The 27,068-nt window shown below is 41.7% G+C and overlaps 1 protein-coding gene across 2 annotated transcripts in view; it reads right to left on the bottom strand.

Moving 5' to 3' along the window:
* farp1 (FERM, RhoGEF (ARHGEF) and pleckstrin domain protein 1 (chondrocyte-derived)) overlaps positions 1-26,802 on the bottom strand; it is a 54,825-nt gene extending 28,023 nt beyond the window's left edge. For both annotated transcript variants that reach the window (XM_062414412.1, XM_062414413.1), the window contains exons 1-3: positions 26,657-26,802; positions 20,615-20,837; positions 108-212 (exon numbers count right to left, since the gene is read on the bottom strand). In XM_062414412.1, coding sequence (XP_062270396.1) covers positions 108-212; positions 20,615-20,788 — 279 coding nt within the window. In that variant the 5' untranslated portion in view covers positions 20,789-20,837; positions 26,657-26,802. The remainder of the gene's footprint in view (positions 1-107; positions 213-20,614; positions 20,838-26,656) is intronic.
* Positions 26,803-27,068: the final 266 nt, after the last annotated feature.

Here is a 27,068-nt window from a genome sequence, read left to right as displayed (position 1 = left end):
GAAAGCAACTAACATTTTAATTATGCTTTATCCTACCTGCTTTTACGTGTTAATCTGCAAAAATAACCAGCAGCACACCAGAATCAGTGCTAATTAACACAACTCACCGACATCTTGCGGTGGTCCAGGTACTCCAGCCCAAAATAATCCCCCTCTACCAGGTTGAGATGAGCGCAAACCAGGTCGAACAGCAGTTTTCCAGGGGAACGTTGCTGTAAAAGAAAGACAGAGGTGGAAAAAATAAACTAAATTAGATTATGTTTTGTTACACAACAGAGTGAGACATTTAAAAAGATGTGTAGAAAGTGGGGAAAAACCCCCACAAAAGAAGAAGGATCAAAAATCCTCAGTTGTAGATGGTATTTTTTTTTAATAAGCCTCACCATGCTTAACAAGCTAGTGACCTTTAACCCTAATGTGGGGTCTAGGCTTGGGGTTTTACGTCTAATGAATAGCTAGAGGCAAATGCTCAGCTGGTAGTGTTCAGAAACAACCACAACGCCCCAGGAAAGGTGTGCATGTGTGTGTCTACTACATGACACTGGCATCAGCTGTGTTCTGTCTAATGATGTAGCTCTACCTGGTGATGTCAGCGCAGGGTAATCACTGTTTTGTGTCCATACATTGCATATAATTATTTCCTCTGGATTCACTCAGCAGTGAGAGAACATTACAAGCAACCTCGTCTCCAGAATCGGATTTTGCTTTGATTCCAGTAACAAGAGTCGGGCCAAGAAAGACGCAGACATGGAACCAAACCCAAAATTAGCCCAGGATAATTTTCTCCTCCGCAGCTCAAGCAAGCTGGTACCACCCTGTCAGACTGCACAGCTTTAGAGTTACAACGTGCTATTATACATTCAGTGAATCTGACGAGGCTCCAGTCAAGTTAAATATGTAGTTATAATGAAAAGCATTCCTTTCTTTGGCAGGCACATACAAGCAAAAACACATTGTTACAACTATATCATACTTCACCTGTAGAGAGACTATTATATTCTCCCTATGAAACGTAGCTGTTGATGTGTGTCTGTGTTTCTGTATGTTGTGCTGTTGTAACTGATGATTATCTTCATATGAAAAAAAGGCCACCTCAATTTTCTAAAACCTGTTAAATGTTTAATTCACTCTTTATATATGACAAAGAGAAATAAAAAATCATTACATATAAGAACCTGGGATCATAAATATTTGGAACTTTTGCATGAAAAACGATTGAAATTATTTCTCAATTATCAAAATAGTTGCAGATATTTTATTTGTTAATTGATTAATTGTTGAAGATCTAATTGTGCATATGTATATGTTTTTCACCTACTATATGGTGTCCCACAAGTGTCCAATATTAAAATAATTTTAAAAAATACCAAAAATACCAATGATAAAATAAATAATCACATGAACAAAAATAGATAATATATATAAATGAACTCAAACGCAACGCAATAGAATAAAAACAGAAAATATGTTAACAATAATAACAATTCAATGTTTTCTTTATATTGACCACTTTTAGGACTCCATACCACTAATGCTTGAAGGTAATAGAAACAGACATAGAGGCTGTTATTTCAGGATACAGACAGGACAACAATGGCACACATAGCAGCACATATTAGATATTGTTTAAGCATCAGCATGTGTCATAGTGAGAAAAAGAGAGAGAAGACAAACGAGGAGAAGAGGAATCAGAGCGTTGAAGGCCAAGGTGTGAGCCAAAGTCTGTCACCATCTGGCTACCGTGTGTCCATCTGTTTGTGTGGCCGGTGCGTCTGCAGGGACACACCCACACACACACAAACATACACACACATACAAATACACATGCTAACCTACCACAACATGCTCTGCAGATGGACACAAATGTCAGATAGTGAAGATGTATACAGAAACCTGAATGATTGGTAGAATGACTGACAGACACCATTGTCATTTAAAAAGCCCAAAGGATCTCTCATGGAGTCTGGACGGGATCCAGTTCTGGGTTGGGGTAATCTTGACTCAAAGCAGGTTAAGAGTGGAGAGGGAGAGGAGGAAGTGAGGGAACAGGTTGTAAGGGAATCCGCAAGCAACACAGATAAAAAGACAGGAAAGAAGACAAAGAGGAACACCATGATATCAAAATATCTAGCTACTGCTCCACCCATCTCACTCTTTCCTTCCTCAACCTGGAGCCTCACCAAGTATCATTTCATTCGCCCGATTGATTCCTCTCAAACCGACTCAGCATTCACTGAACAGAACTTTAAGTCAACCGTGCTTGTTTTAAACGTGCTTCATTAAAACTTGTAAGGAAACTCCCGTATGAAATGTCCAACGACAACAACACAGGATCCAGATCTCTGCAGTGCAAAACAATGGTGGGCTTTGGAGGAGGCACATGAGCTTTGTCATGTGACCCAAAAAACACACACGGCACACATACTGAGACAGAATGAAGGGCGGGGGAGATAGCGGAGTATGGTGTTAGATATTTAGACTGGTGATAAGAAGACTGTCAGGAGAGAATAAGACAAACAAAAATCATGATGTCTGTCTTTTTGATGAATGAGCTGCCAGATAAGATGATAAACATGCTGAGGAGACAGAACTAGGATTGCACACTTTCTTATATTTCTTGTCAATTTCACCCATAGCCCTGTCTTTCCCCCCCAACACACATTTTTATGTTAAAATCACATTTCTGAACATAAAGGAAGAGGAAAAAGAGTGGAAAGATGTTGGGAAATGGTGCGGTGTAGCTTGTCATCTCGTACAAGAAGAACGTACTGTAATAAAACCGAGATGAAATTCCAAGTATGTTTTGGGCAAAACCAATTTCCTTCAATATCAGGGAGTCATTCTCCAATAACTTCAGTAAGCCTGTGTGCATGCATCGGGGAGAGATCCCATATCACATTCCAGTAATGTAAGACATTGGAATGTCACTGAAGTAATGGTGGCGAAACCTTTAAATATCAATCCCAGTTATAATAACACAAGCCTCGTGAACACATGACGAGTCACCGCAAAGGTTCGCCGTATCTTCTTACAGTCGTGTGCGAAATTAAACACCTTCGCTAAGGGATTCTTTGGTTCAGGGAAGCCAACTTAGCTGTAATTCAGTTTTTTTCAAGTCATGACTCAAACTCAAATACTTAATTGGCGTGAAACTGGTGAGAGTAGAGCTCCTAATGAGAAGGTGAGACAAGAAGTGCAGGGAAGTGAGGAGAGCAGGATCCTAACCCTTCCTTAACCCAAACAGGCGCGGTCAGATTCAGCTCTTTTGGACACTGAAGCAAAACCTCCAAAAGCAACATAGCCGACCAAATTCACTGAAATCTGGTCGTTAAAGCTTGAGGAAGAAAGAGTTCAGGGAGAGAAACTTTTCAATCTTAGATATGACACATGGCGAATAGTTTTAGTGCCATTTAATGTAAGTTTATGGAGCTTGTTTGGTTGTTTTTGTTGATTTTAGATTTGCATGAGCTTTTGCTGGATTGTTTTCAAGAGGACGGAAATGAAAAAGAGAAGTGGGACGATGTGAAACTCTCAAAACTCTCATCCTGTTACAGACTGAAGGACAGACTTCTGGATATCTGCCACTGCGAGCAGATGCAAAAGAGTCTGTAAACTGTGTAAACCTTGATGGATCAGTGTCTTTCAGCGAGAGGTACTGTTTCCACTCATCTGCGATAATACCTGTAAGTTTTCAGTCAGACCTCTCAGTTCCTAATCCCCTTCGTCAGCAGAGTGGCTTTGTAGCACGCAATGGTCATGTGTTAAATGGTCAAGGTTGCTGTAACTCATCTGCTCAAGGGAAACTAAAGCCTTGGCCATGTTTGTGAGCTTATCATCTGCCAGATATATTAGTATTAAAATGCCACACTCAGTTCAAGCAATTAATGAGATACTAAGAGGTTAAATAACAGGTAAAACTCTCCTGATTTGTGGAGGCTTCGGCTTCACCTTCGCCATCTTTATGCCTTTGCCAGATTTCTACAGGAGATAAGCTGCTATTTATAAAACAGTGGCGAACTGCTGCACTAAAAAAAAAAAGATTTCCAAAGATTTTCCTTGCATATCATCTGATTACACTTCCTGATAGCATGTGACACTCTGTGATACATGGATTTTCAGGCTGTAAAACCTCTCATAAACATTTGTTAACGTATCAAAAATCTACAAATCAGACTTCTCCACCTTCTGAAGCAACACCTAAGTAAACAATGGTGCAAATGTGGAGGAAATGCTGCTTATTAAATGAAAGTGGCACTTAAAAATGGAACAGCCAGGCCTGCTTTCATGATCCGCTCTGATCTTGGCAGCAGTTTCAGCAAAGGAAACGGTCATCCGGGCCGAGGTCACATGTGATATCTATATATATACATATATAAGCTTTGTTTATAATAATACAGGGGAATAAAAATAGGCTTGGTGTCAATGAGGATAAGGATAGTAAAGAGGTCAAGCCCTTTATAGACATTTCAACAAGTTTCACATTCTAAAGGTCTGACAGTCTAAAAATAACTAAATGTGTTGAAGTCTTTCAGCTGACTGGGCCGGACTGAGCTTCTTTCACTTCAAAATCACAATCACTTCATTCAGTAACTCTAATCAATGAGCCTCTCTTAGCGGGCCAGACACACACACTTGCACACGCTCACACATATGGTCACACACACACACACACACACATTTTTATCTCATCTTGGGAGCGTGATTTTTGTCTTATCTCACAGATGTGGAAAGACGTTATGCAAACCAGGACATATTAAGTATTTTATCTGTTGCATGAAGACACACAATTAAACTGCCTGGAGATCGGTTGAGGTCAGATTTTTCCTGCTCCAGCTCTGGTCTGTAAAAGCGACCTGCAAAGGCCTAGTCCTGGTCCTTAAAAAAAGACAGGGTGCAGTTTTTACACAGCTGTCCTTTTGGGCCTTACACCACCGCGGCTCCCCTCGACAAAGATAATTAGAGAGCTTCATTGCTAAAGCAGTGAGCCTTAACCACCAACTGTCCATCAGTGAAATATGTTGGAATCTGGCGACCGTTGTCCAACCATCCAAGGCGAAAAAACTTGGGAAGAAGTCGTTAAAATAGCTCCAGACATGAGAAAAGGAACAAACACTAGTGCTTCTCAGTGTATATCCAATTTTCTAGTTTGTGACACAGCTAATGGGGTAAAAACAACCTCTTCTTATTGATTTGACAGCAAAGGGCAACAAAATAGCTGCTTATTTTTCAGCAAGTGAGAGGCAGGAAAAAAGAAGTTGCCAATAAAACACCAAGCCAGTGTGCAGTTGTGGCAACTGCCTCCTCTTTCTGTTTACTTTTTATAAAAATGACTATTCTTAAATTATAGTGGTGCTCCTGAGACAAAATGCATGTTAGGGGCTTATGTGTCACAACCGAGTTTAAAAATATCCATTATGGTCAGCTGGCAGGTTGATTGTGGTGACTCCCACGCAGCAAGGGTTCCCAGTTTGTGTTACTTACAATAAACATGGCTGGAGTGTGTCAGCGGAAAAAAACAAAGTCTAAATCGATGGTAAATCTACAAAAAAAAACAAAAAAATGCTCCAAGATTGAGCGCTGAAGATCTACGTGTTTGAACTTAATGATGTGATTTGCAATTTGGGAATATACGGTCCTCTCTCCATCACTGCCTCTCTTGCTGTGGATTTCTTTTGGACTCACTATAACCCTTGTGTGGCATCCAAAAATCCAGTTAACCCACGGCTCTTTGCCTATCTGGAACGATTGCCTGTTAGCTGTCAGCATGCTTGTCCGCTCATTGCTGTCCGTCTTTCCGCTAAACTCACCCTCACTGCTGCCCAGCCGACTCATCAGCCAGCAAAAACACAAAAAACTTGCATAACACAAATCCTCCCTTACACCCTCCTCTCTTTTCATCTCCGGACATGTCTCACATTGATCCGGTCAGTGCCTGGTTCAACTGGGAAGCGGTTTATCAACGTAATTGCTCTTTCCTACTATCCAGTCGCCTTTTGCCCCTTGAGGTCAATAGCTAACAAAACCTACATATATTTCACTTTTCTTTTTATTTCTCTGTGGTCAAAGCTCCCTTTATGTTAGATTAACAGTTAATGAAAAGTCATCAATTATAGCAAAGAACAGCCATCTGTCTTTCTCTCCAAGAAAGTTTATCGTTAATAAAACAGCCACAACAGTCCCTATGTGGCCTTTATAAACCACTATCTCTTAATTTATGATCTGTATCTCTCCCGTTGCCATCCATTTACCATACAAGTCATTACAAACATTTCACCTATTCATTATTTCTTTTTATTTTCCACTATTTTCCTTCACTCTCCCTTTCTTCAGTGCTGCAGCTCATGGCCAAGTAAAATATTCACACCATCTGTTGTGGTGTGCAGAGAGTTTACAGAGAGCCCCACAGCGACACTGATTCAAATGAACTATGACATTGAAAAAAAACGACTGGACGTGGCATTTGTAGCATTTTTGGTTGTGATTATGGGTGTTTTTTCATTACGGTTTCTAAAGAAAACCACTTTTTTGGTTCGGTCCACTGCAAAAATGATAATCTTAGCGAGGACTTATCAAGCTTTTTACGGAAATTCAAAATCAAGATATCTGGCAAAAACACAATTCTCATTTCAGAGATGAAACGATAGAAAAAGTCTTGAGGAAAATTGGCCTGAAGTAAAGGGGGGATGTTTGAAAGGTACGTCTCTCTAGTTCTGGTCTGTTCTGCGGCACTCTGACTAATGTCGACAGGGATAGAAACCAGATGGGTGAGACTGATGATAAGAAACCTCAATGGGGGGAAAAAGGCAGGAAAAAAAACACCTCAAAGCTGTGCACTCTCTTCCTTCAGTCCCCCTGCAATGAATTCCAGCAGGGATCCCTTCAGTGCAGCTCTTTGTCAGGCAGATGAGAGAAAAGTACTTTGAGTCCTTACTTTTAAACTGTATCATGTTTTTTTTTGTACTCACAATTTGGCATTGATGTCCCAAAAACCTACCTTTCTAGTGGAGGAAAAATACCAGGAAATGAAGGGAATCCAACAATTAGTCATGCTGTCTGACCAAAATCAAACATTGTTAACTTCAGGGCTATGTGACAAAAGAGAAACAAACAGATAAAGACAGAGATATTTTACTGTCAGTCAACACGTAACTCAGCTGAGAGAGCGCCGGGGAATCACCTGAACCTTAGCTAAACCCCTGTCTAACAGTGCGTGTCCTTACCAAGCAGTAATTTGAGTTGTAAACCTGTATATGTTTTTTTCTTTTCACGGTCAACCTTCTCATTAAACACCGAAGGCGTCATACCAGAGAGCATGCTGCGTCTTGCTCCAACACTGCAGGTCAGTGGGCCAAGATCAACAGAGCAGACGCAGGTTGATTTACACCCACGTGCAATATGACACAGCTGCAGAAAAACCTCTCTGAAGAAGAACATTATCACTTTAATCCAAAGTGCTGTACTGTATTTCTAGCTACCTTTCTAGTTAGCATGTTTGCATCATTTTATCCTATTCCCAGATCATCTACTGGGACAAGTAGACGGGGTTAGGGGGTTGTTCCTTCATGCATTTAACAATCTCTGCAATGTTTAATAGCCTAAACACACAGGATATCTTCCTCGAGGAGCAACAACAACAGTCCATAAAATCTGGTTTAATACTGTCATGTTAATGTAATTTCCACGGTTAAAGTCCTTTAGCTTTTGAATAGATGGCGCCGCTTTCTTTCATGGTGCCTGAAGCAATACTTCCACTTCTCAAGTGAGAAAACAAACCACAAACACCCCCCGCTGGTGTTGCTCATTCCCCACAGTGTTACTGTGCTAAACCCAGCAACTGCTCACATAAGGATAGAAGCGGTACACTTTAAAGTACCAACAACATCTAGCATGCTACTGGACTCGCCCATTTTGGATATTTGGATATATTTGAGATAGTTTTGTCTCCCACTCTTTGCAGTTATAATACTTTTTGAATTGTTAATTGTTTTGAGATCTTTATCACCAGCTCTGGGCGGGTTGGATGGTTAACCACATATGTCATCATAGAGCCTATCAGCCTATTGGTATAAATTATAAACAATATATAAATATGATGTGACATCACCCACTGGTTTGAGCTGCCGATGAGTGAACTGTCAATCACAGCTGTCAATCAGCGCCCAAACAGCAGACATCAACGCTACTATCTACTTAGTCTTCACATCTTATTAACAGAGATATTATTTCCAAAATAACAACCAGCACACTTATAAGAAGGCCTGAAATGAACTATTGAGACCATAACGACCAGTATTTCAAGAGAAAAGTTGACCCTTTTTGAGTCAATTGGAGCATCTAGCAGCTGTTGGTGATGTTGCACTTTTAGATACCTCTGCATTTGCTTTAGCCTCAAGACGTGGTAGTTGCTGCTTGTAATACATATAGTTGTGGCAACCATTTTTAAGTGCAGTTAAGTGCAGTTGTCAATATTGATGCTGAAAGCCTAATGGCCTTGCATCTACATGTAATATGTATATAATTACACTCCTAATGCATTCACAAATTGATCGAAATCCTAGACAACAATATATTCTTTATGCTGTTGTGTATAAGGGGAAATCTGGGTTGCTTTTATTTACATGTGGATGAGAAATCAAGACCTTTTGTTTCAGCAAATTGCAACATTCATGCAAAACTAATACATGCCTTCCACCACTCACCCATAACAATTGATTATTTGGGTGGGTTTGACTATATTCAGTACCACCCTGGCACTAAAGAATGCTGCTGGCCAACGCACAGCATGACAGCTGGGTGAGGCTTCCTCCCTCCTCGACTGTCCACCAATCGCATCCTCTTGTTCAGATTAGGTTAAATGGCTTAACCTCCTGGCAAGACGTCAAAGCAAGTTCCTCCGCAACAACAGAAGGGAAAGGACTCAGGGCCCATACACACAAACACAGACACACATATGCTTCACTGGACTGTTGAATAAACCGCATGTTGGCAAAATACCTGCAATTGTCAGCAGTGACAGCAAAGCACTGTGGGAAATCAAACTGGCAACCCTCCCTTAATGGGTGATGGGACTCAGGATGAAAATGCCTACAGGCTGCAATGAAGACAGCAGTGTGTCTCTGTGTGCAGTGTGTGTGTGTGTGTCTGTGTGAGAGTGCACGTCACGGCTCACGGCACACTTGAGGCAGACAATTAAATTGAACAGCAGAGGAAAATACATGCACAGTGTTGTACCATTAAAAAAAAAAGCAATTAGTGTCTTGTATAGGATGGCGGTTTGTACGTTTGTACCTATGCCTCGTGCAATAATGAGGTCTGTAAATCTCACAACAGGGCTGTTTTTGTTTCCTAAAAGCCTCTGGAGCTCCATCGAAAAAACAGGATGAAAAAATGAAAACGGTCGACCAACTGGAGTAGATGCTTTTAACCAAATTGTCTTATAGTAGCATGGCTGGCTGCAGCAGGCACACAATGCATATCAATGGTTTTGCTTTCAGCGCTGGTGGTCAATTTGCCCAAAGATCAACCACTATTAGTCATGAACGCTAACATGGTAATACATTCTGTGAGATTATCTGTGAAACTGTAACACTAGATACTCCAAAGGAAAATGTATATTAGATAAGCAGGGCTGTAGTTTGGGATTTGATTATTTTCTCGATTAATCAATTAGTTGTGAAAAATGTCGATTACTGTTCCCTAAAGTCCAAGATGACTACCTCAAAGGTTTTTTTTATCACAAACAACAGTCCACAACTGAAAGATATTCAGTTTACAGTCACACAAACCAAAAAATATTCACATTTGAGAAGCTGGAATCAGAAAATGTGGACTTTTTTTTCTTAAAGAATGACTCCGAGCGATTAATTGATTATCAAAATAGCAACTAATCAATTAACTTACCAAATGTTACAGCTCTGAAAGCAGGTAACAGATGCCTAAGCTAGAAAAGTGTCTTTGTTTGTGTTTGTGTCCTGCCGAAACGGAAGATTTACGAGCAAAAAGGGTGCGTAGACACAGCTGAGTGATTACAGAAGGCGTGTGGTAAACGTATTTGTGTGTGTGGTAAAAGCTCAATCAATCTATTTGAGCAACTTGAGGCTTTAAAATGAAAGCTAATCAATCAATTATAGCCAAAAGGCAGCAGAATGGTGAGAGTGATTCATTATTTGACGCAAAACTGGCAATTATAAGTGAATTACGATGTGTTTGTGTCTGAACACCGCGAGAATGATGAGACTTAAGCGTGGTGAAATTGCTTGACGGAGGCATGAAGTCTGAGAGGAAAAGAAAGAAGGAAAGTAAGTAAGAGTGTCGGAGAAAAAGCAGGAAGCTGCAGTGAAAAACAAAACTACTTCTTTCCCCCCTAAACATCAGATTTCGGGGTTACATTCCTCTGCTCGTTTCTCAGAGAAACAAACGGCTGGAGACTCGGGACACAGCAGGGGAGACGCCATTGAATTCCACTGAGGCTTCTGGAAAACATCCAAGAGGGAAGGCGAGGAGTGAGCGAGGAAAGAGATTAAGAAACACTTCACCTATTGAAAGAAAACCCTGTGCAGCATGCTCCCACCCACACACACACACACACCCAACAACATCTAAAGACTTGAGAGGGAAGATACAAGTCCAGATTTGTGACAGAGATTGAGTAAGGCAGCTTTATGGCCTTAGAAAAGGTTTAATAAGGAGCCATGGTTTGCACTTAGCCAGGGAGAGAAATCTCATTTAGGACATTGAAGCTGACACTTGAGGTAGTAAGCTGCTTGCTAAACTCTTAGCATGCCCACTTATGCCTCTATTTTCTAATCTAAAGCACTGGTTCCCATACTAAAGATAACAAGACTCTTATGTTGAGGGGAAATCGCTCAGTTTCAGTACATATTTCATTCATGTTTTGTTCACTCTTGTACAAACCATTTGTCTTTTTTGATTGTCTAATAAGTGATGTGTTCTTGGAGGAAATTATAGACATCCTTCCCCTACCTTAGCAGGGATTTTACCACTTTTATTGAGGGAAAACCCTGACACAAGCAAACTACTCTCCTCCATCATCAGATGAAGATTTATGGCAGTAAAGTGAGCAGGAATGAGGAGCCACATGGTGTTACAACATAGACCTGTGTACCTACACCAGAGAAGTAACATTGTTAGTTTTTGAGTGACATTTTGTGTAACTGGCCACCTCTGCCATTACCTCGCTCTTTCAAATGAGTTTTAAGGTGAAAGGGAGGGGAAAATATCACAGTCAGTCCTCGCAATGCAGTAAATAAATATATGATTAGGAAAAACAGAACTGAGGGCTGATTAAATCAGCGAAACTAACCACTGTGTCCAACCTCAACATGTATCACAAAATCCACCACTTCTATTTTTTTACCCAAGGACCTCTTCCCTCTTTCAGCAGCCAGATTTCTTTTTTTTTCTCAAATACAACAACAGGAGCTGCAAAATGAGTTTTGGCCACCTGCCAGCGTGTCTGGTACTGATGATAAACCTGCCAGCATTTGGCTAGAGGCTGATGTTCATTTTCCATTGTGTTTAAAACAACAATAATAGAGGTATTACTGTGCCAAATTTGAGTGCTGGTCAAGATATTATTGTAGCATGTTAAACATCAGAGTACTATAACTTCTATCAAATACAGGAAATTATTAATATCCCACTTTTATGAACGGAATGACAAGACAAAGTTGTAAAAACAGCCCTGGAAATTTCACCGCAAGCCCACCTCAACAGCTACTTCAAGCTGCCCCAAACCATTACAAGTAATCCACAAAAACTAATCATTTGGTATGGTGGTTTTTTTGTAGCACAGTGAAATGGAGGTAAAGTGATTACCCTAAATGGGGCCCAACTCTTCCACTGTTGGCTTGACTAGCCTCCTCACTGGGGACCTCATTCACTGCAATTACTGCAACAAAAAAACCAAAAAGAAGGATCCCGTTTGCAGCTGAGCAGAGGGGACAGTGTTTGCTCATTCACTGGTTGCCGGCGCAATGCAAAATGCTTCTGTGGGAGACGGATGTGTGTCTGTATACGTCTTTCTCTCGCACTCTGTCGTGCAATCCCTTTCTTTCGCCATCACAGCGAGTGTAACACCACGTCTCTTTTCTCGTCCCTCAGTGGGGCCCTCTCTTTTTTTTTCCTACCCCCATCCTGTTCCCTTTCAGAAACAATCTCTCAGTAATTGTCCCTTCATCAGCAACAGTCTTCTACTCAATAAGTAATAATCTCGCTGTCTCGCTCGCTTGTACCCTCCTTCCTAGCTCGGAGGCAGCTCTGTCTGTGGCACCGTGTTTGAACTCAGCACGTCTAAATGCTTCCACGTGGCTCTATGCGCACACACACCCACTTTAATAGCAAAGCAACAAAATGCTTGGCTTTATTGAAACAATACGGCTGTGTTTCTGCACTTACTTGTTCGTGTCTCACACACTTATATTGGACTAACAAATATTATCACCTCTTTTAACCTGATCTTTTATGAGTATGATACTTCATTGTTCCCCAATTTGCTCCACAGGTGGGTCGAAGCAAGCAGCTCAACTACTGAAGGAAGAAGAAGTTGCTGAGAGGAAAGTCAGTTCCTAGTCAGAAGTCCCTTTCCGAGGTCTTCGACCACAGGAATGAGGCCGGGAATGCCAACCATTACATAATACAGCACTGTTCCTCTGTGAGACTCTTTATGCAGGCATGCTGGATCCACATGTTTCTTGAACTTTGGTCACTTGATATGCAGTTGGAGGGCATAAAAAACTACTTATATATGGATACTTGTGTGACGGAAAACACAAAATACAGCACACTCTTTCTAATTGCTAGGGTCATAATTGAGCCTTAGCCCTGTCCTTACTGTTGCTACACATGTGGAGCTAGCAGTGGCACAAATACAGTTACAGGTGGCAGATTTACCCCTAAAAAAAATCATAGTTATTGTTAAAAAAAAAGGGGGGGTTTCTGTTTTTTGTACAGATGTAAACAAAGGCAGACGTCTCATTTCAGACCTATAACTATCTTTTGTCACATTTTACCAGCTTTAGGTAGCTAGCTAGCTAATTAGGTGGAAGGTAAGTGTTGGTAGGTGTACCAACAATGTTGGTAGGTGGAAAACTGAGTCTCTAGCTGACTTTTCAATGTTTCCAGCTGACTTGTTTTGGAACAAAAACCCTGTAAAATGGTCCTAAATATTTAATTGATGGCTACATTCATGATATTGTGCTAAAATCCAGAGGCTAATGCTGAATGTCCCCCTCAAAAAGTCTAGCTTACAGATAGACCTATACCATTACAGTACAGCATCATAAATAAAAATGGAACTACGATGTTATTTGCTCTATGTTAAGATTGGTGGATTGACTTCCAGCTCCGGTAGCTGGAAGTCTACTATAAATACATGAAAGATGGCGTCGGTGCTGCACAGAGGGGCATTTCTCATCTCCCTCCTCTTTCAACCAGTCACACTTTAGTATGATGCATCACTTATTCATTTAAATGAGTAAAAAAAAACACAATGCATTATTTAGTCATGTTCATTCTACATTCCCATTTAGCATCAGGAAGGACATTACATCTGCAAATCAAAAAAGTATATATTTATTTTAAGAGGACTGTAATGGGGAATCTGTTGAACTGCATGGCAGGTTGTACTATGCACTTGGTGTATATATGTTCATGCACATGGGCCAATAAACTCACATATCCATGTAACCTGGTTTAATGTGGCCCTTGTGAGGCCATGAATCGTCAAAATAGCTTTAGTGTGTTACAGCACTGGGTCAAGCAGAGACTGGGGGGTTTTAACACACACACACACACACACAGAACAGGTCTCTGCAGACGGTGATGAATGAGGCCTGCCAAATGTTAGTGCTGTAATCGCTCCAAGAGAGTAGAAAGAAAGAAAGAAATGATTTGGAAGAGGAGAACAGAGGAGATCTTCTCTGCCACGCTGAGACACAGAGTCATAAACTTGCACAGATCACAAAGTCAGGGTTTCAGCCTCACCCTGAAATAAGTACATTTCACTGTCTTTAAACATCACCTTGGCTTCACCCACACTTCCAAAACCACAACTTCATTTCCAGGACTCCTGCCAGGACTCCTGCCAACTTTAGAAGATAAGTCACACAATCCAAGCTTCAAAAATGTGCATTTTCTAAGATCTTTTAACATTGTACTTGTCTCTCTCTCAGTGAGTGAAAATGTCTGGCTGGACTATAAAAGAGAAAGCAGTGGGGTGTAATGAGTGAATCTCAGAGGACATGCAGTAGATTTTGGACTTCAAAACATCTTCTCAAAATCCAATATGAGAAAGAAGTTTGCTGCACAGCTGAAAGTTTTAAAAATACCTTTGTGAGTTAGTGTGGAGACTGAGAAATTGGAACTGCTTCATGCATACTAATCCACTAATGACCGGCTACATTAAAACTAATTGCCTCTGCTCTTGTTTGGGCCAAATAGCTGAAGTCTCAGCGGTGTTCAGGCCAACAAAGAGGCAGTCATACCTATCAGAGCAAAGGAAAGCGAAACTAAATGGTCATTTTGAAGAAGTGGAAAGAAAATTAATTTTTAGGCAGTCTGTTATTGTCTGTTTTCAGTCATTCTTCTATCTTTAAAGACACTTAAAAAAAAGAAGGTGTGACTGATAATCTTCTTTTCTCATTCCTTTCATATCTGCTACTTCCACTCGTATCATTTACTCCTGAGGCAGCCGACAGCACAAAGGCTCATCCGTTTGAAATGTCAACTGCTTCACCGTGGAGCAAAGGAGTGACTATGTGTGTCTGTGTGTGTGTGTGTGTGCATAATAGGGCAGGGGGACTTGCAGCTCATTTATCAGGGGGCCTCAGGGACCGCCAGTCCATCAAGTGATGTTGTCTATAAAACAGTTCTATCATCCTAATCCTCATAACCCTTCCTCCCTGCGGTCCTGTATCTTTGCCCGACAGTGTATCTTAGACAAACACGAGGTCAGGAGCCCCGCAGATCATAAAGCCACAATCCGATCATGCTACAAAACCCCACGTAGTGATTTTACCCACACACACACACATACACACACACCCTATCCTCTCTTCTGGTATCAGACACAAAGCTTCTGACATCCACTGAGAAAGTCAATCACGATGAGGATCTACTGTATTGGATGGTCTTACAGGGATTAAGGTCAAGTAAGCGTGCTAGCCAAGAAAAATATTGACCAATCAGAGCTAGCAATGGCTAGATATAAAGGTCAAAAAAGGACAGCGTACTCCCTCTGCAATTTATCATCTTTGAGGGGAAAAAAAGAGACGGACTTAATGTGATGCAAGAGTGAAATGTCTGTCAGGGCACATGTGCACTTTTATATATGCATCATCTGCACCAATGAGGTTTTCAAAGTGAGGGCAGATCCACAGGGGGCGGGAGGGGGAGCGGTCTTAACCGAGCTCAACTGCACTCCGGGGAATCAGCAAGACTTCATCATCGTGTCACAATCATGTAGGGCAAGTCCACACTGAAATATGAAGATATTGCAGATGTCTGACAAAGGTGTAGCATGCTACAGCTGCAGGGGCCATCAAGTAGATCCGCTGGAGAATAAATCACGGCCCAATGTAAAAACCAGCAGCGGTTCAGATGTTGGCTGCAATGTTTCCAGAATGCATGGGATCAAAACGGTTTTATTCTTGTTATTGATTCTACTTTTTTCCCAGACTTGTCCTGTTTTTCTGTATGGCTCAAGTTTATTTTGTTCTTGTTCAGATTTTGGCTTAAGATGGTTGTACTGTGCTAATATTTTTTACAGGGAAGTAAAGAAAATCAAGCCCATTTTTATTCTGTTGAATTTGGAGATTATCTATGATTTTACATTATTTTAATAACTGAAATAATCAGTCAATTCATCAAGCAAAAAACAAACATCCTACATTTCAAGCTTGCTTTTCTTGTTCTTGTGATGCAATAATAAACTCTTTCTTGGATTTTGGACTCTTGGTCGGAAAAAACCTGCAATTTTAAGACATTTAAGACAGTTTCATGAACGTGTGATGAACATTTTATAGACCCGACGATTATTCAATTATTCAACAGTGATTCTTAGTTTCAGCCCCAATTATTTTGGTCAGATTACCCAATTTGATCACTTCAATTTTACCACTCAACATGCCTGTTGAAGCCATTATGTGTGGTGTAGGGGAGCAGGAAGGTATATAGGAGAGCTCATTGGGGATTGGGGTGGGCACACAGTATTTGACTGTGCAGCTATGCACACACTTTTGTTGGTTGTATTATTAGAATAAACAGTCTGTCAGGCTATGGAAGTCATCTGTACTGAGTGCATGCATTCAAATTAGTTTTAACCCAGTCTATCAATCACTCAGTGGCTTTGAGTAGCAACAATGACTTTCAAAAAATGTTTAAATCTGTTGAATCACTGTTTGAATGACGTACATTCACTCCTCATTTAGAAAAAGGTCAGAGATAAATTACATTGCCGTCACTTGTTCTCTTTTTAATCTACATCCCACAAATCACAATGGTTTCCTTCCTTAACGGGAGCAGAAATTTCCTCAATCACTGATGGTGTTAACTCACGATAAACTGAGATAATCTCGGGCAGGAGGCTTTACTTGTGGAGGCAAATCATGCAACAAAGTTTCTCTCTCTGACATGCAAGTAAACTCTGGGGCTTAAACAGATTAGAATTGTAATGCAAATGCACACATACACACCCCAGATCTACTCAGCCTTCAATTATTCACCAGGTGGGAGTGAGTGGCGATGTTCTGCACTCACGCAAGTTTGTGTGTGTTGGTGCGCGGCCACGGCCAGGCGTCGTGCCACTAAAAACACAAGAGTCCGGCTAAGAGCTCCGTAGGCTCTCCTTTTTGATCTAATGGATTCCACGTTACCGCTCACGGGAATCCGGATAATAGAGTCCGTTCTCGGGGCTGATGGGAATCCACATTCCCGACTGGAACCCCGAGGACACAGCTGATTATATAAACATGAGGACATCAGCTCTGAGGATGAAAGCCCGGGCCCCTCAATCTTAACCACCTGGATCCAAGATTTGAATATTACATGTTGCACCATAACACTGTTAACGTTACGCATTCATGTCTTAAACCATTTGGCATTTATAATATACCATTTCAAGCTCTAAAAAGGCAAAGCTTTGTTCTCTATGGAATCTAATTCAAACACTAAACCTCTCCTTCCGGATTTACATTACACTGGCTGCATCATGATCCCAGATTAAACTTTAACTGGAAGTCAACCAAGAGTCATCTACATTATAAAACGGATCACAACTCGGCCAGAGATGACCAATCCACACTTAAAGTACTTTCTAAAAATACCGCTGCATTGAGCTATTGTCTGACGTAGTTTTTCAAACAGCTGTCTGCAGAGTGGTTTTCTAAACATTGCATCATGGACAAAATACATTTTATCACATCTTTCACACAGCTAGATATAAATAGATATAAAGAGCCCCATGTTTTGGATCTTTAAATTGTATTGCTCCTATATCCTGAACCCCCCCTGGCTGGCTAAGGTTTTTAGATAACTGGCTCGGTTAATGAGCTTGTCTTCCACTTTACCTCCCTGTAGTGAGAAAAATGGCCTGTCGAGTACCAACGCAAGTGTGAGCTGCATGCTTATCTCTTGATTCACACGTTAGACTACACCTACTGCACAAACACACTGCAGGGCATTGTACCAGAAAAAAAAAAGACTGATTAGGTGAGTCAAGCTCAGAAGACAATGGCTCCCTTATTTCACTGAATCCTCATTAATTTTGTCAGTTCCCTTTATTCTCTATTCTCCTCACTCTTCATACCTTCTCTACCTTAACCCTCCTGTCTTTTATTTCATCCCCACCTCTCCCTTTGTTATTTTTCCCAGTCTAGTCTTGTACTGATTCAGATTTTGAAAACTGACTCCGTTATCAATCTCAACCTGAGAAATGATATGTTTGTGTGTGTGTGTGTGTGGGTGCAATATTGGTATTTTGCGGTGCCGTTGTTGGTGTTTTCTCAGCTGATGCTCTCCTGCGGTCCGAGCGGTGACGTCTGAAGATGCTCGGTGGAGGTATGTCATTTCATTTGCGTGCGTGTTTGTGTTTGGAAAAAAAAAGAGCAGGAGGGAAAGGGAGAGAAGTGCAAGAGATCCCTGTCATGAGGAGTAGCTTTGTGGAGAACCACGAGCTCAGTGTTTTTATATCACTTTGACAAGACATCAATTTAGGATTTTGAAAAATGCTCAGAAAAATTGAAAAGCACACACACACACACACACACACACACACACACACACACACACACACACACACACACACACACACACACACACACACACACACACACACACACACACACACACACACACACACACACACACACACACACACACACACACACACACACACACACACACACACACACACACACAGAGAGATATCAGATCCCAGACTTCTGTCAAACTGTCCATTCAGCCACAGACACATCCTCAGGCACTAACAACCACATACATTCTTGGCATTTTCACAAGAGCCAATTACGGCTCTCCTGAACTTGCAGCTCAGGATGTTCCACAAGCCAGCTGAGACAGTGACTCGCTGGATTCTTTCTTAATTATCATCACAAAAACTCCCCCCGAAAATGTTAAAGCTGATAATGTGGCGGCCGGGTTTATCCACAGGCGTGCAAGTTGCGGCAGCCGTTAATTCAGAGGCTGAGACTACACCCAGAGATGACATACCGAAAGCACCGCAGCACCGATGTCATTAAAGCTGCTGGCTGCAGCCTCTCAAAGGACCCCTTTCTCTAAATAGCATTAGGAAGCTAGAGCACTGCTGTAGACAAACACATGCCTCAGACTCACTTTTTATGCAAGCACACACCAATTCTTGAAGACACAAAGCACATGCGTGATTTACAAACCGCATATAACAGTTATACGTTTCTGGATGTGAACAAGAACACAAATAAGGCAGGAAAGTAAGAGAATAGCAGTGAGACAGTAAGAGAAAGAGGTTGGTGTTTTTTCTGTCTATGAATCAGCATTATATTTAGTATTTTAGGGGTCTGTAGGAGTGGTGTGCTTAGACAGGAAGCTGGCTTCTATCCCGCTTCCTCTCAGATAAGACTCAAGGTAAAAGCTAAATATCAAGCCCTTTTTTGCAGCCACCGACTGCAGTTGGATTGTGGAAGGAATGAGGGAAAAAATATTTGAATATCCCCACAGATAAGCCACATCTCTTGTGTTTTATCACGCCTTTTTGAAGATTTGCATCAGTCATTTATGTGGGGGTGCAGCGGGAGGCTGATAAATAGATAGATGAGATTGATTGACAAGCAGACAAACCCTTAGATAAAACAGAACAGATGAGATTCAGCTAGGTTGAGCCCTCAAGGCATCACTGTCACCAAATGAATGCTTCTTAGTGTCATATAAAGTGCTACATAAATGATACAGACTTATCAAACAGGTTGAAGTAGAACATATCTGTGTGTTCATCTTGGAAATGACAGGATGATCGAGTACGAGAGCTCCTGTTGCTGATACAGGATGAAACATCCTCATAAAGTCACTTCCAGTCCAAAGAAAACAAACAAAACAAGCCCTTCTTCTTCCATTTATGAGCCTCTCAAGGTCTCTAATTAGCTGTTCCCTTTTCAGAGTCACCCGACTGTTTGGAAGCTAAGAAGGCTTTTGATGTGAATAGTTGCATTCAAGATTTATGATGGATTAAATGCATGTAGAATTTAGGTTCCAGAAAAAACAAGTAGTTTCAAAATGCATAGCTGATGCCAAACAGTAACACAACTTGCTAATTAAATCTGTGAGGTTATTTGTGTACGTATAACCGATAACACAAGCAATAAGGCCGCAGCTAACAATTATACTCATTAGTATTTAATCCATTAGTTATTTTCTTGATTAATTGTTTTTTCAAATGGTGAAAAATATCAGTCACAGTTACCCAAAGCCCAGGGTGCAACCTCAAATGACCCAAATATATTCTGTTCCTGTACAACAGGAATGTCCCATCTAATTCATAAAGGGTTCATGTGGCTGCAGGTTTTCATTCCAACCAAGCATGAGCACACCAGGCTTGGCTCATTTAATCAGCTGATCTCTTCTTCAGATAGTTTGATTGGTCCGATCATGTTTGCTCTTGATTTGGATAGAACAAAAACCTGCAGGGAAACGACCCTTTATGGTATAGTTTGGACACGCCTAGTTTACAATCATAGAGGACTACAGAAAAAAAAAAGAAAGTTCAACAACAAACTAACTCTTTTTCTGGTTTTAATCCGGTAAAGTCACTAACCGTTCTGACTTACATGGGTCAAAAGTCAACAACCTGGATGTGAACAGTTTACGAAAGCATCAACGAAAAGCACAAATAACACTAAAGTCAAGTCTTAACAACCTCTTCCCCCATTTAGGTGAAAGGAAAGAAAACAAACAAACTTTGATAAGGACATGCTGTTGGGATTGCAACATTCAAGGAACGGTTACAACTAAGCGTAACAGCTGATAGTGCTCGTAACAGTTGATTGACAGCGAGACAGACCAATGAGGAAAATCCCTACAGTATGACAGTAAATCAGACATTACTCACCGATATCTGGAAGACTTCCTGCGTGTCGTCAAGCATCTGAACCCTTAAGGAGACTTGTTTCCCTGGCTGCTGGGCAGGAGGGCGCAGGCCTGGCTCCAGGGTGGACACGCCGAAACTTTCCGGGGCGCCCAGCCTCTGGCCGGCTGTAGACGGCCTGTCGGATGGTTCGACCATGATGACAGATGCTACCGTGAGGAGCTCTCAAGCTTCAGGGACCTCTGTTCTTTGGAGGAGAGAGGAAAAAAGAAGGAGAGATTTTTGATTCCACGCTTCAAAATATGGGGTTTCATTTTGTGTTCTTTTAGATGCTTCAATTCAGCAAAGCCAACAACCTCTTCAGTCTGTGATTTAGTGTATTTTTTGATTTTTGGCCTCTTAAATACATAGCAGGCAGCAGATTGAGGCATGTCCTCCATGCTTCTGCACAAGCCCTCGTCCTAAATAGCACAGTTACATCACATCCTGTGTGTTGGTAAATGTATGCACATAATTATCTTGTAAGTACTCCTTTTTGGGAATCATCAAGTGCCTGCTGTGGGTGTTTGATGCATAATTAAACACATTTTTAAAAAGGCCAACTATGCAGCATTTTATTAAAAAACAACAACAATCTATACACTCACACAAAAGTAATTCCTCTCTATCACCACTTATGTTCATCTGCAGAGACTCGGTATATTCTCTTATTATTTTACTGTGGTTGAGATGTTACTGTGCTGCAACCTTTGGGCAGTGGGTGTGTAGCCCCCAGCCAATAACAGCGGGCAGGGTGTGAGGTCTGGATTCATGTTTTATTTGATTCAGTGCCTCCCCTGCTTCAAAGTTTCCCCCCTTTGTTGTGTGTGCGTGCAGACTGCTGCTCATCTGCTGTCAGTGTGTGTTTGACAGCACCGACACACACATGCAACATTTTATCTTATTACTGATTTACAGCTTTATTCTCAACATACCCGCTTGCTCTTTTCATTCATTGTCTAGCTCCCTCGGCCACTTCTCTCTCTCTCTCTCTTGCTTGTTAGGCCAGAGAGGAGGGGCCAATTTTGAATGCTGTGTGTTTACAAACAGAAACAAACAATTCCTGCACAGTGCACCTTTAATGCAACCAGGACAACTACATGAAAGTGAAGCAGGAAGCTGCTGAAAATAAGAGGCTCTATCAGCCTTCTCTGAGAAAAGTGTGGAAATAAATAAAACATGTGCCTCAGATGGGCTTTCTATTGTGGTAATGTAGAAAAACCTTTGCTAGAATTTGTTCCAGAAATGTGTTACAAGTCCCGCCACATTATTCAGTCTAGGTTAAATTGACCTTACACAATGTGAGCACCACAACAGATTTAGCCGGTTAGTTTTTCAGCTGTGATTTTTTTTTTAATAGGTTGGAGGATGATGAAATGAAATGAGTGTATAAACCACAGACCAGGATATGCACGGCTTGCTTGACGACTACGGTTAAAGTTCGGCCAGTGCACAGAAAAGCAGACAGAGGTGTTTAAAACGTAGCTAGACACTCACATCACACCAACTTTTAGCACACGCAGGTGGGATTTACAGACAAACCCAGCTCTGTGTAAGACCAGTTCAGACTTGAATCAAAGATTCTCAAGTGGGGCAGATGAGATACGGTCTGAGAACACACAAAGACAGTAACCCCCCCCTATGCTTCCCTCCCTTTTTTGCCAGGCTCAAACACACAAACTTTGCAACGCCCCCCAACCTCCACCCCGCACTTGATAAACCTCGACCTCAGACAATAAATATCCTCTCAGACGGTTGGTGACATCATGGCTGAGGAATGTTTTAGAAGAGGAGAACGCAGGGATGAGGATAACATACGTACACACATTGTTAAGATCAATGATCCAATGTTTCCAACCTTCCTAAACTATGCTTGTGAGTGTGTGTGTGTGTGTATGTGTGAGTGCATCAGTTTTCTACAGGATCCCTTTTGTGTGCATGTCTGGATCCCTTTTCTCTCACTGTATTTCTCTCTGGAATAGCTGTTTCGTGTTAAAGCACAGGGAGAAAACATCCATCTTGTCAATATATTGTTAATCAATATGTCATTAGGGACCCATAGGACATCATGCTGATTAACAGGTTGTTAGGTCTTTAGGGGAGCAACCTTTCTGCAGTTACTTCCTTTGTAGTCACAGGTTTAAATCCTCTCATTTAAAGGGGACCACACGCAGCTTTTCTTTTTTTTTTTTTTTTTTTTAAATAACACTGAAACTGACTAAACAGACCATGTAAATATTTAGAGGCTGGTGGGTGGGGTAGTGTGCAAGGGGGAAGAAGACTCCACTATTGCAGATGTCAGGTCCATGTTTCAAGACAAAATACAGTATGTCACTGGGTTGTCCGATTCCAAAGGCTCCTCAAATGCTGCTTTTTTCTTCTTCTTCTTTTTTTTTTTTGCCCCAAATCTGGAGGATACATCTAGTGTACAATTAGCGGTCTCCTGCAGGCGAGCCTTAAATCCACTCAGTGCCAGTCACATTTCTTTTTTCTGTGAGGTTAAAACAGGAAGTTGCGATGACACGAGTGACTGTGCTGAAGCTGCCGTCTAATCTGAGAGGGAGTCACAGCTTCAGGGTTTTTACAGAGCATTCCTGAAGGCAAGATATACAAAAAGTAGGAGGAGGCCCCGGAAATGACAGTAGCTGACCTCTGACTGCCCTCTGAAAGTGGACTCGTCCTTCTGGAAATCACAAAAATATGCCATCATGGAAAATGTAAACAAAAGAAAAACGCATGCAATAATCTATATTTGCAATGAAACTCTGCAGACAGCTATTCATTGGTTTCCATTATTCTCTCACGCCTTAATCGAGCCTTTTTGTTGCCAAACTGAATGACTCCTTTGTCACCAGATTTCACAGCACGGTAACACATAAAAAAACACTATTCTTTACTAACCCCTCCACCTGCACACACTAACCTCTCCTCACCTCTGTGACAAAAACTGAAATTGGAAACTGGAGCTCGGCCAAGGAAGTGACCCGACAATAAAAAAAAAAGGGACCTGATATTCAAGTTACTCATTACACCTGTGGGAACGCTTTCTTGTTCCTGTGCGCTGCTTCCCCCACCGGACTGAAACTAAAACCTCAGTTTGGTTGTTTATTAGCAGTTCAGTATCGGTCAGCCTGAGAGAGTAGCTGACAAGGAAAAGACTGAGGTTAACCACAACATGCTTGAATATTCTGGCTTCTGAAAGCCTCGCTGGGTTCGAGTTACCTTCTAGTCTCTTCAAAAGGAGGGTGGTGTCAACTGGGAGCCAGTTTTATAGCTCTGCCTAATCATTCACTAACAAGCATGTGCCAATTACCCTGACAAACACCAGTAGATCATATTGTGCAGACAGCAGGGCTGGTTTGATGCTTTCCTTCATTCAACAGAAGCTCATCAACAAAGAGCCTGGAGGCCTCAGCTAGCTACACGTGAGGCTATTTGTGACTCTGTTTTAACCACACAAACAAACGCATGAGAAGACATGTACAGCATACTGAATATTAATAAGCTTTCCTACAACAAAACCATACATATTGAGAATTGCACGTACTCATCCTTCAACTTCACATCACTAAATGAATCTTAACGAGTGGAAATTTGGAAGCAGAAGTTTCATCATCTGCTCAGTAAGGCGTTTTGGGGGGGGATTATACACGGAGCAGAGCAAGAGAGGAATACAGAGCGAGCTGGTCACACAGGCACAAAGGAAGCTACTGTGGGAGCCTCCAGCAGAGGGGCTTTAACTGTGAGGGACAGAGGCCTCTCAACCAGCCTTTGAACTGGTGTGAGTTGAAAATTTCCCAAGAGTTTGTGAGTGGGAAGCCAGGCCCTGGGAATCAGATGTGAGTGTGTGAGTGTGTGAGTGTGTGTGTGTGTGTGTGTGTGTGTGTGTGTGTGTGTGTGTGTGTGTGTGTGTCTACAAGTGCAGGGAAAGCTTTAATTTATGCAGGCACAATCTGGTTTTAATCATTTTGTAAGAGCAAATTGGCATTTTTCTTAAATAAATGAAGAGACACATAGGTAAAAAAAAAAGTGAAAATAAGCCACAAATATCTGACATTATAATCCAGTGTTGGTAAGAATATACACATGGTGGTTGTGAGATATAAAACAGGTCTGGAAATTTGACATTTTGTGAATTTTCAAAGCAACATGAGACCGCTTCAATAATCATGTCAGTTCAGTGGTCAGCAGCAACTACAAAGGATGTGATGGACATACTTCAGAGAACACAAGAGGTTTAATGGCTACACTGCTAGGCGAACTGCCATGAAGTCATATATATAACCCACACACATTCAAGTTTGTGGCAATGTTTGTATTGGAGATTTAGTCCTTTTCATTTCAGTTTAAGGTCTATGTTATTTGATCTGCTTCAATATGTGAAGGTTTGGCATTGAAATCACAGAAATTGGCTGAAAATGGAGGGAAAAGAGCAGAAAAAGGTGGCTAATTTGGGAAAATACAGGATGTGGATTCATTATAGAATGAGAAGAAAACTAAGTAAGGACAAAAAAAGACAATCTAACCCTGAGCTAAAGCCCCATGAAGGGAGCACACTGATTCTCTTTCTAGTTGACATTTTTCCAACATCAACGGCTGAAAAGTGACATCCACATTGAGCATCGGCTATAACCTGACAAGTTCAGGTGAGGGCGAGATCAAGGCTACAACACAGCACGCCTTCGGCAGATCAATGGCTGCGCTCCGTGCCACGTTTCATCAAGGTGACACTATCCACTCGCAGAGCCATTAAGCTGCTCTACTGCCCTCGGGAGACTCCCTATTGTAAGGTTGCGTATATATATATCTGTGTGTGTGTGTATGTGTGTGCAAGGAATAAAGAGAGTGTAACACCAATTCTCCTGGTGTTGCGGGTGTGATATTGATTGCAGAAGTGAATTGGAAACAAGGCAGCCTGGACACCCAAGTTCCATCTCCATTCATTTCCCCAATGACTCTGTGCCCTGGCCCCCTATTCTGAATGGGGTGGGGGTGGGGGGATGCAAAAAAAAAAAAAAAAGGAAAAAAGGAGCGTGTGTCCCCCAGAGATCAATAAAGGGAAGGGATTCATTTGTCGCTTAATAGGTGCCACACATGCTTTCTCCATGGGGGGTGGGTGGGTGCTTGGTCAAGGTTTGCCTGTGCCAATACCAAAGACCTGCTAAATACACACACACACACACACACACACACACACACACACACACACACACACACACACACACACACACACACACACACACACACACACACACACACACACACACACACACACACACACACACACACACACACACACACACACAAAACATCCTTGTCAAGTGAAATAAAACCAGACACACCCCTATATGAGGCACAGTTCTTAAAAGACATCACATATAATGAGTAGGCTACAGTTGGCAAAGTGCAAGCCCCTGGATGTAGGTTAGCAGAGTAATCCTTTAGGCCAGAGTATGTCAAGATGTCAGTAGGCTAAGGCAACCTCATGAGACAGGGCTTGTGTGTGTGTGTGTCTATGGGTGTATGTATTGCTTAATATTAATGTGCATGCGGTGACGTTTTGACAATGACAAGCTCAGCCTATTGTAAGCTCTGTTGAATGGATAGGCATTGACTAATAAACTGCAGGGGAGCAGCTGAGGAGAGAAACTGGAGAAAAAAAAATCAATAATTAACATCGGACAGGGTTTAGGAAGAAAAAATGCACATTGCAAGTTTTTTTTTTGTTTGTTTAAGATTGAAATGAATTAGAGGAGGTTGCTGTTGTCTATCATTAAGCTTACAGTAGAAGAAGCCCTGCTGGACCTCCTAAAGCTCAAGAGATTAAGGAAAACGAACAGGCTGCTTGCAATCGAGCAAAGCGAGCTTATCAAACATCACGCATAGTTGCATTAAAGAAAGACTGTGCTGTGTTTAAACTGGAAACGTGTAATGCAATGAACCCAAGTGTGCACCCTACTATACAAGGAACACCAACAAGGCTACGTGTAACCTCGCTTCAAAATCCGGATAGCATGATTTCCTTACCCCCCTCTCTCTCTCTCGCTGTCTTCTTTCTTCAGGATCCACAGATAGTCCGTCAGTGGGAGCGTTTATTTCCAACGCTTGCCGGTAAAAATCCCCGCACCTTTTAGAAATAGCTTGAAGCTCTCCCCCGCTCAGGTGGGACGTGGTTTCTGCGTGGTAGCCATTGAAACAAATGTGGGAAAGCGAGCAGTGAGCTTTCTGCTGGAACAATAAAAAGGGTAACACACCGCCTCCAGCGCAGGCAGGCAGGCAAGCAGGCAGCCGGGCGCTACAGTGCGAGGCAGGCGGGGAGAAAGTGCGAGGAGGGCGGCTCAACAGCGCCATCTCACGGTGGTTTGGGGGAATTTTTAGTTAGGCAAGCATGAAAGAAGTACTCAATTTGCTCTTGTGTTTAAATGCCTTTTTAGTGTTT

The sequence above is a fragment of the Scomber scombrus genome, chromosome 24, assembly GCF_963691925.1.
Source record: "Scomber scombrus chromosome 24, fScoSco1.1, whole genome shotgun sequence".
NCBI lineage: Eukaryota > Metazoa > Chordata > Actinopteri > Scombriformes > Scombridae > Scomber > Scomber scombrus.
Note: the sequence above shows the minus strand (reverse complement) of the source record. Positions and strands in the feature narration are given on the sequence as shown.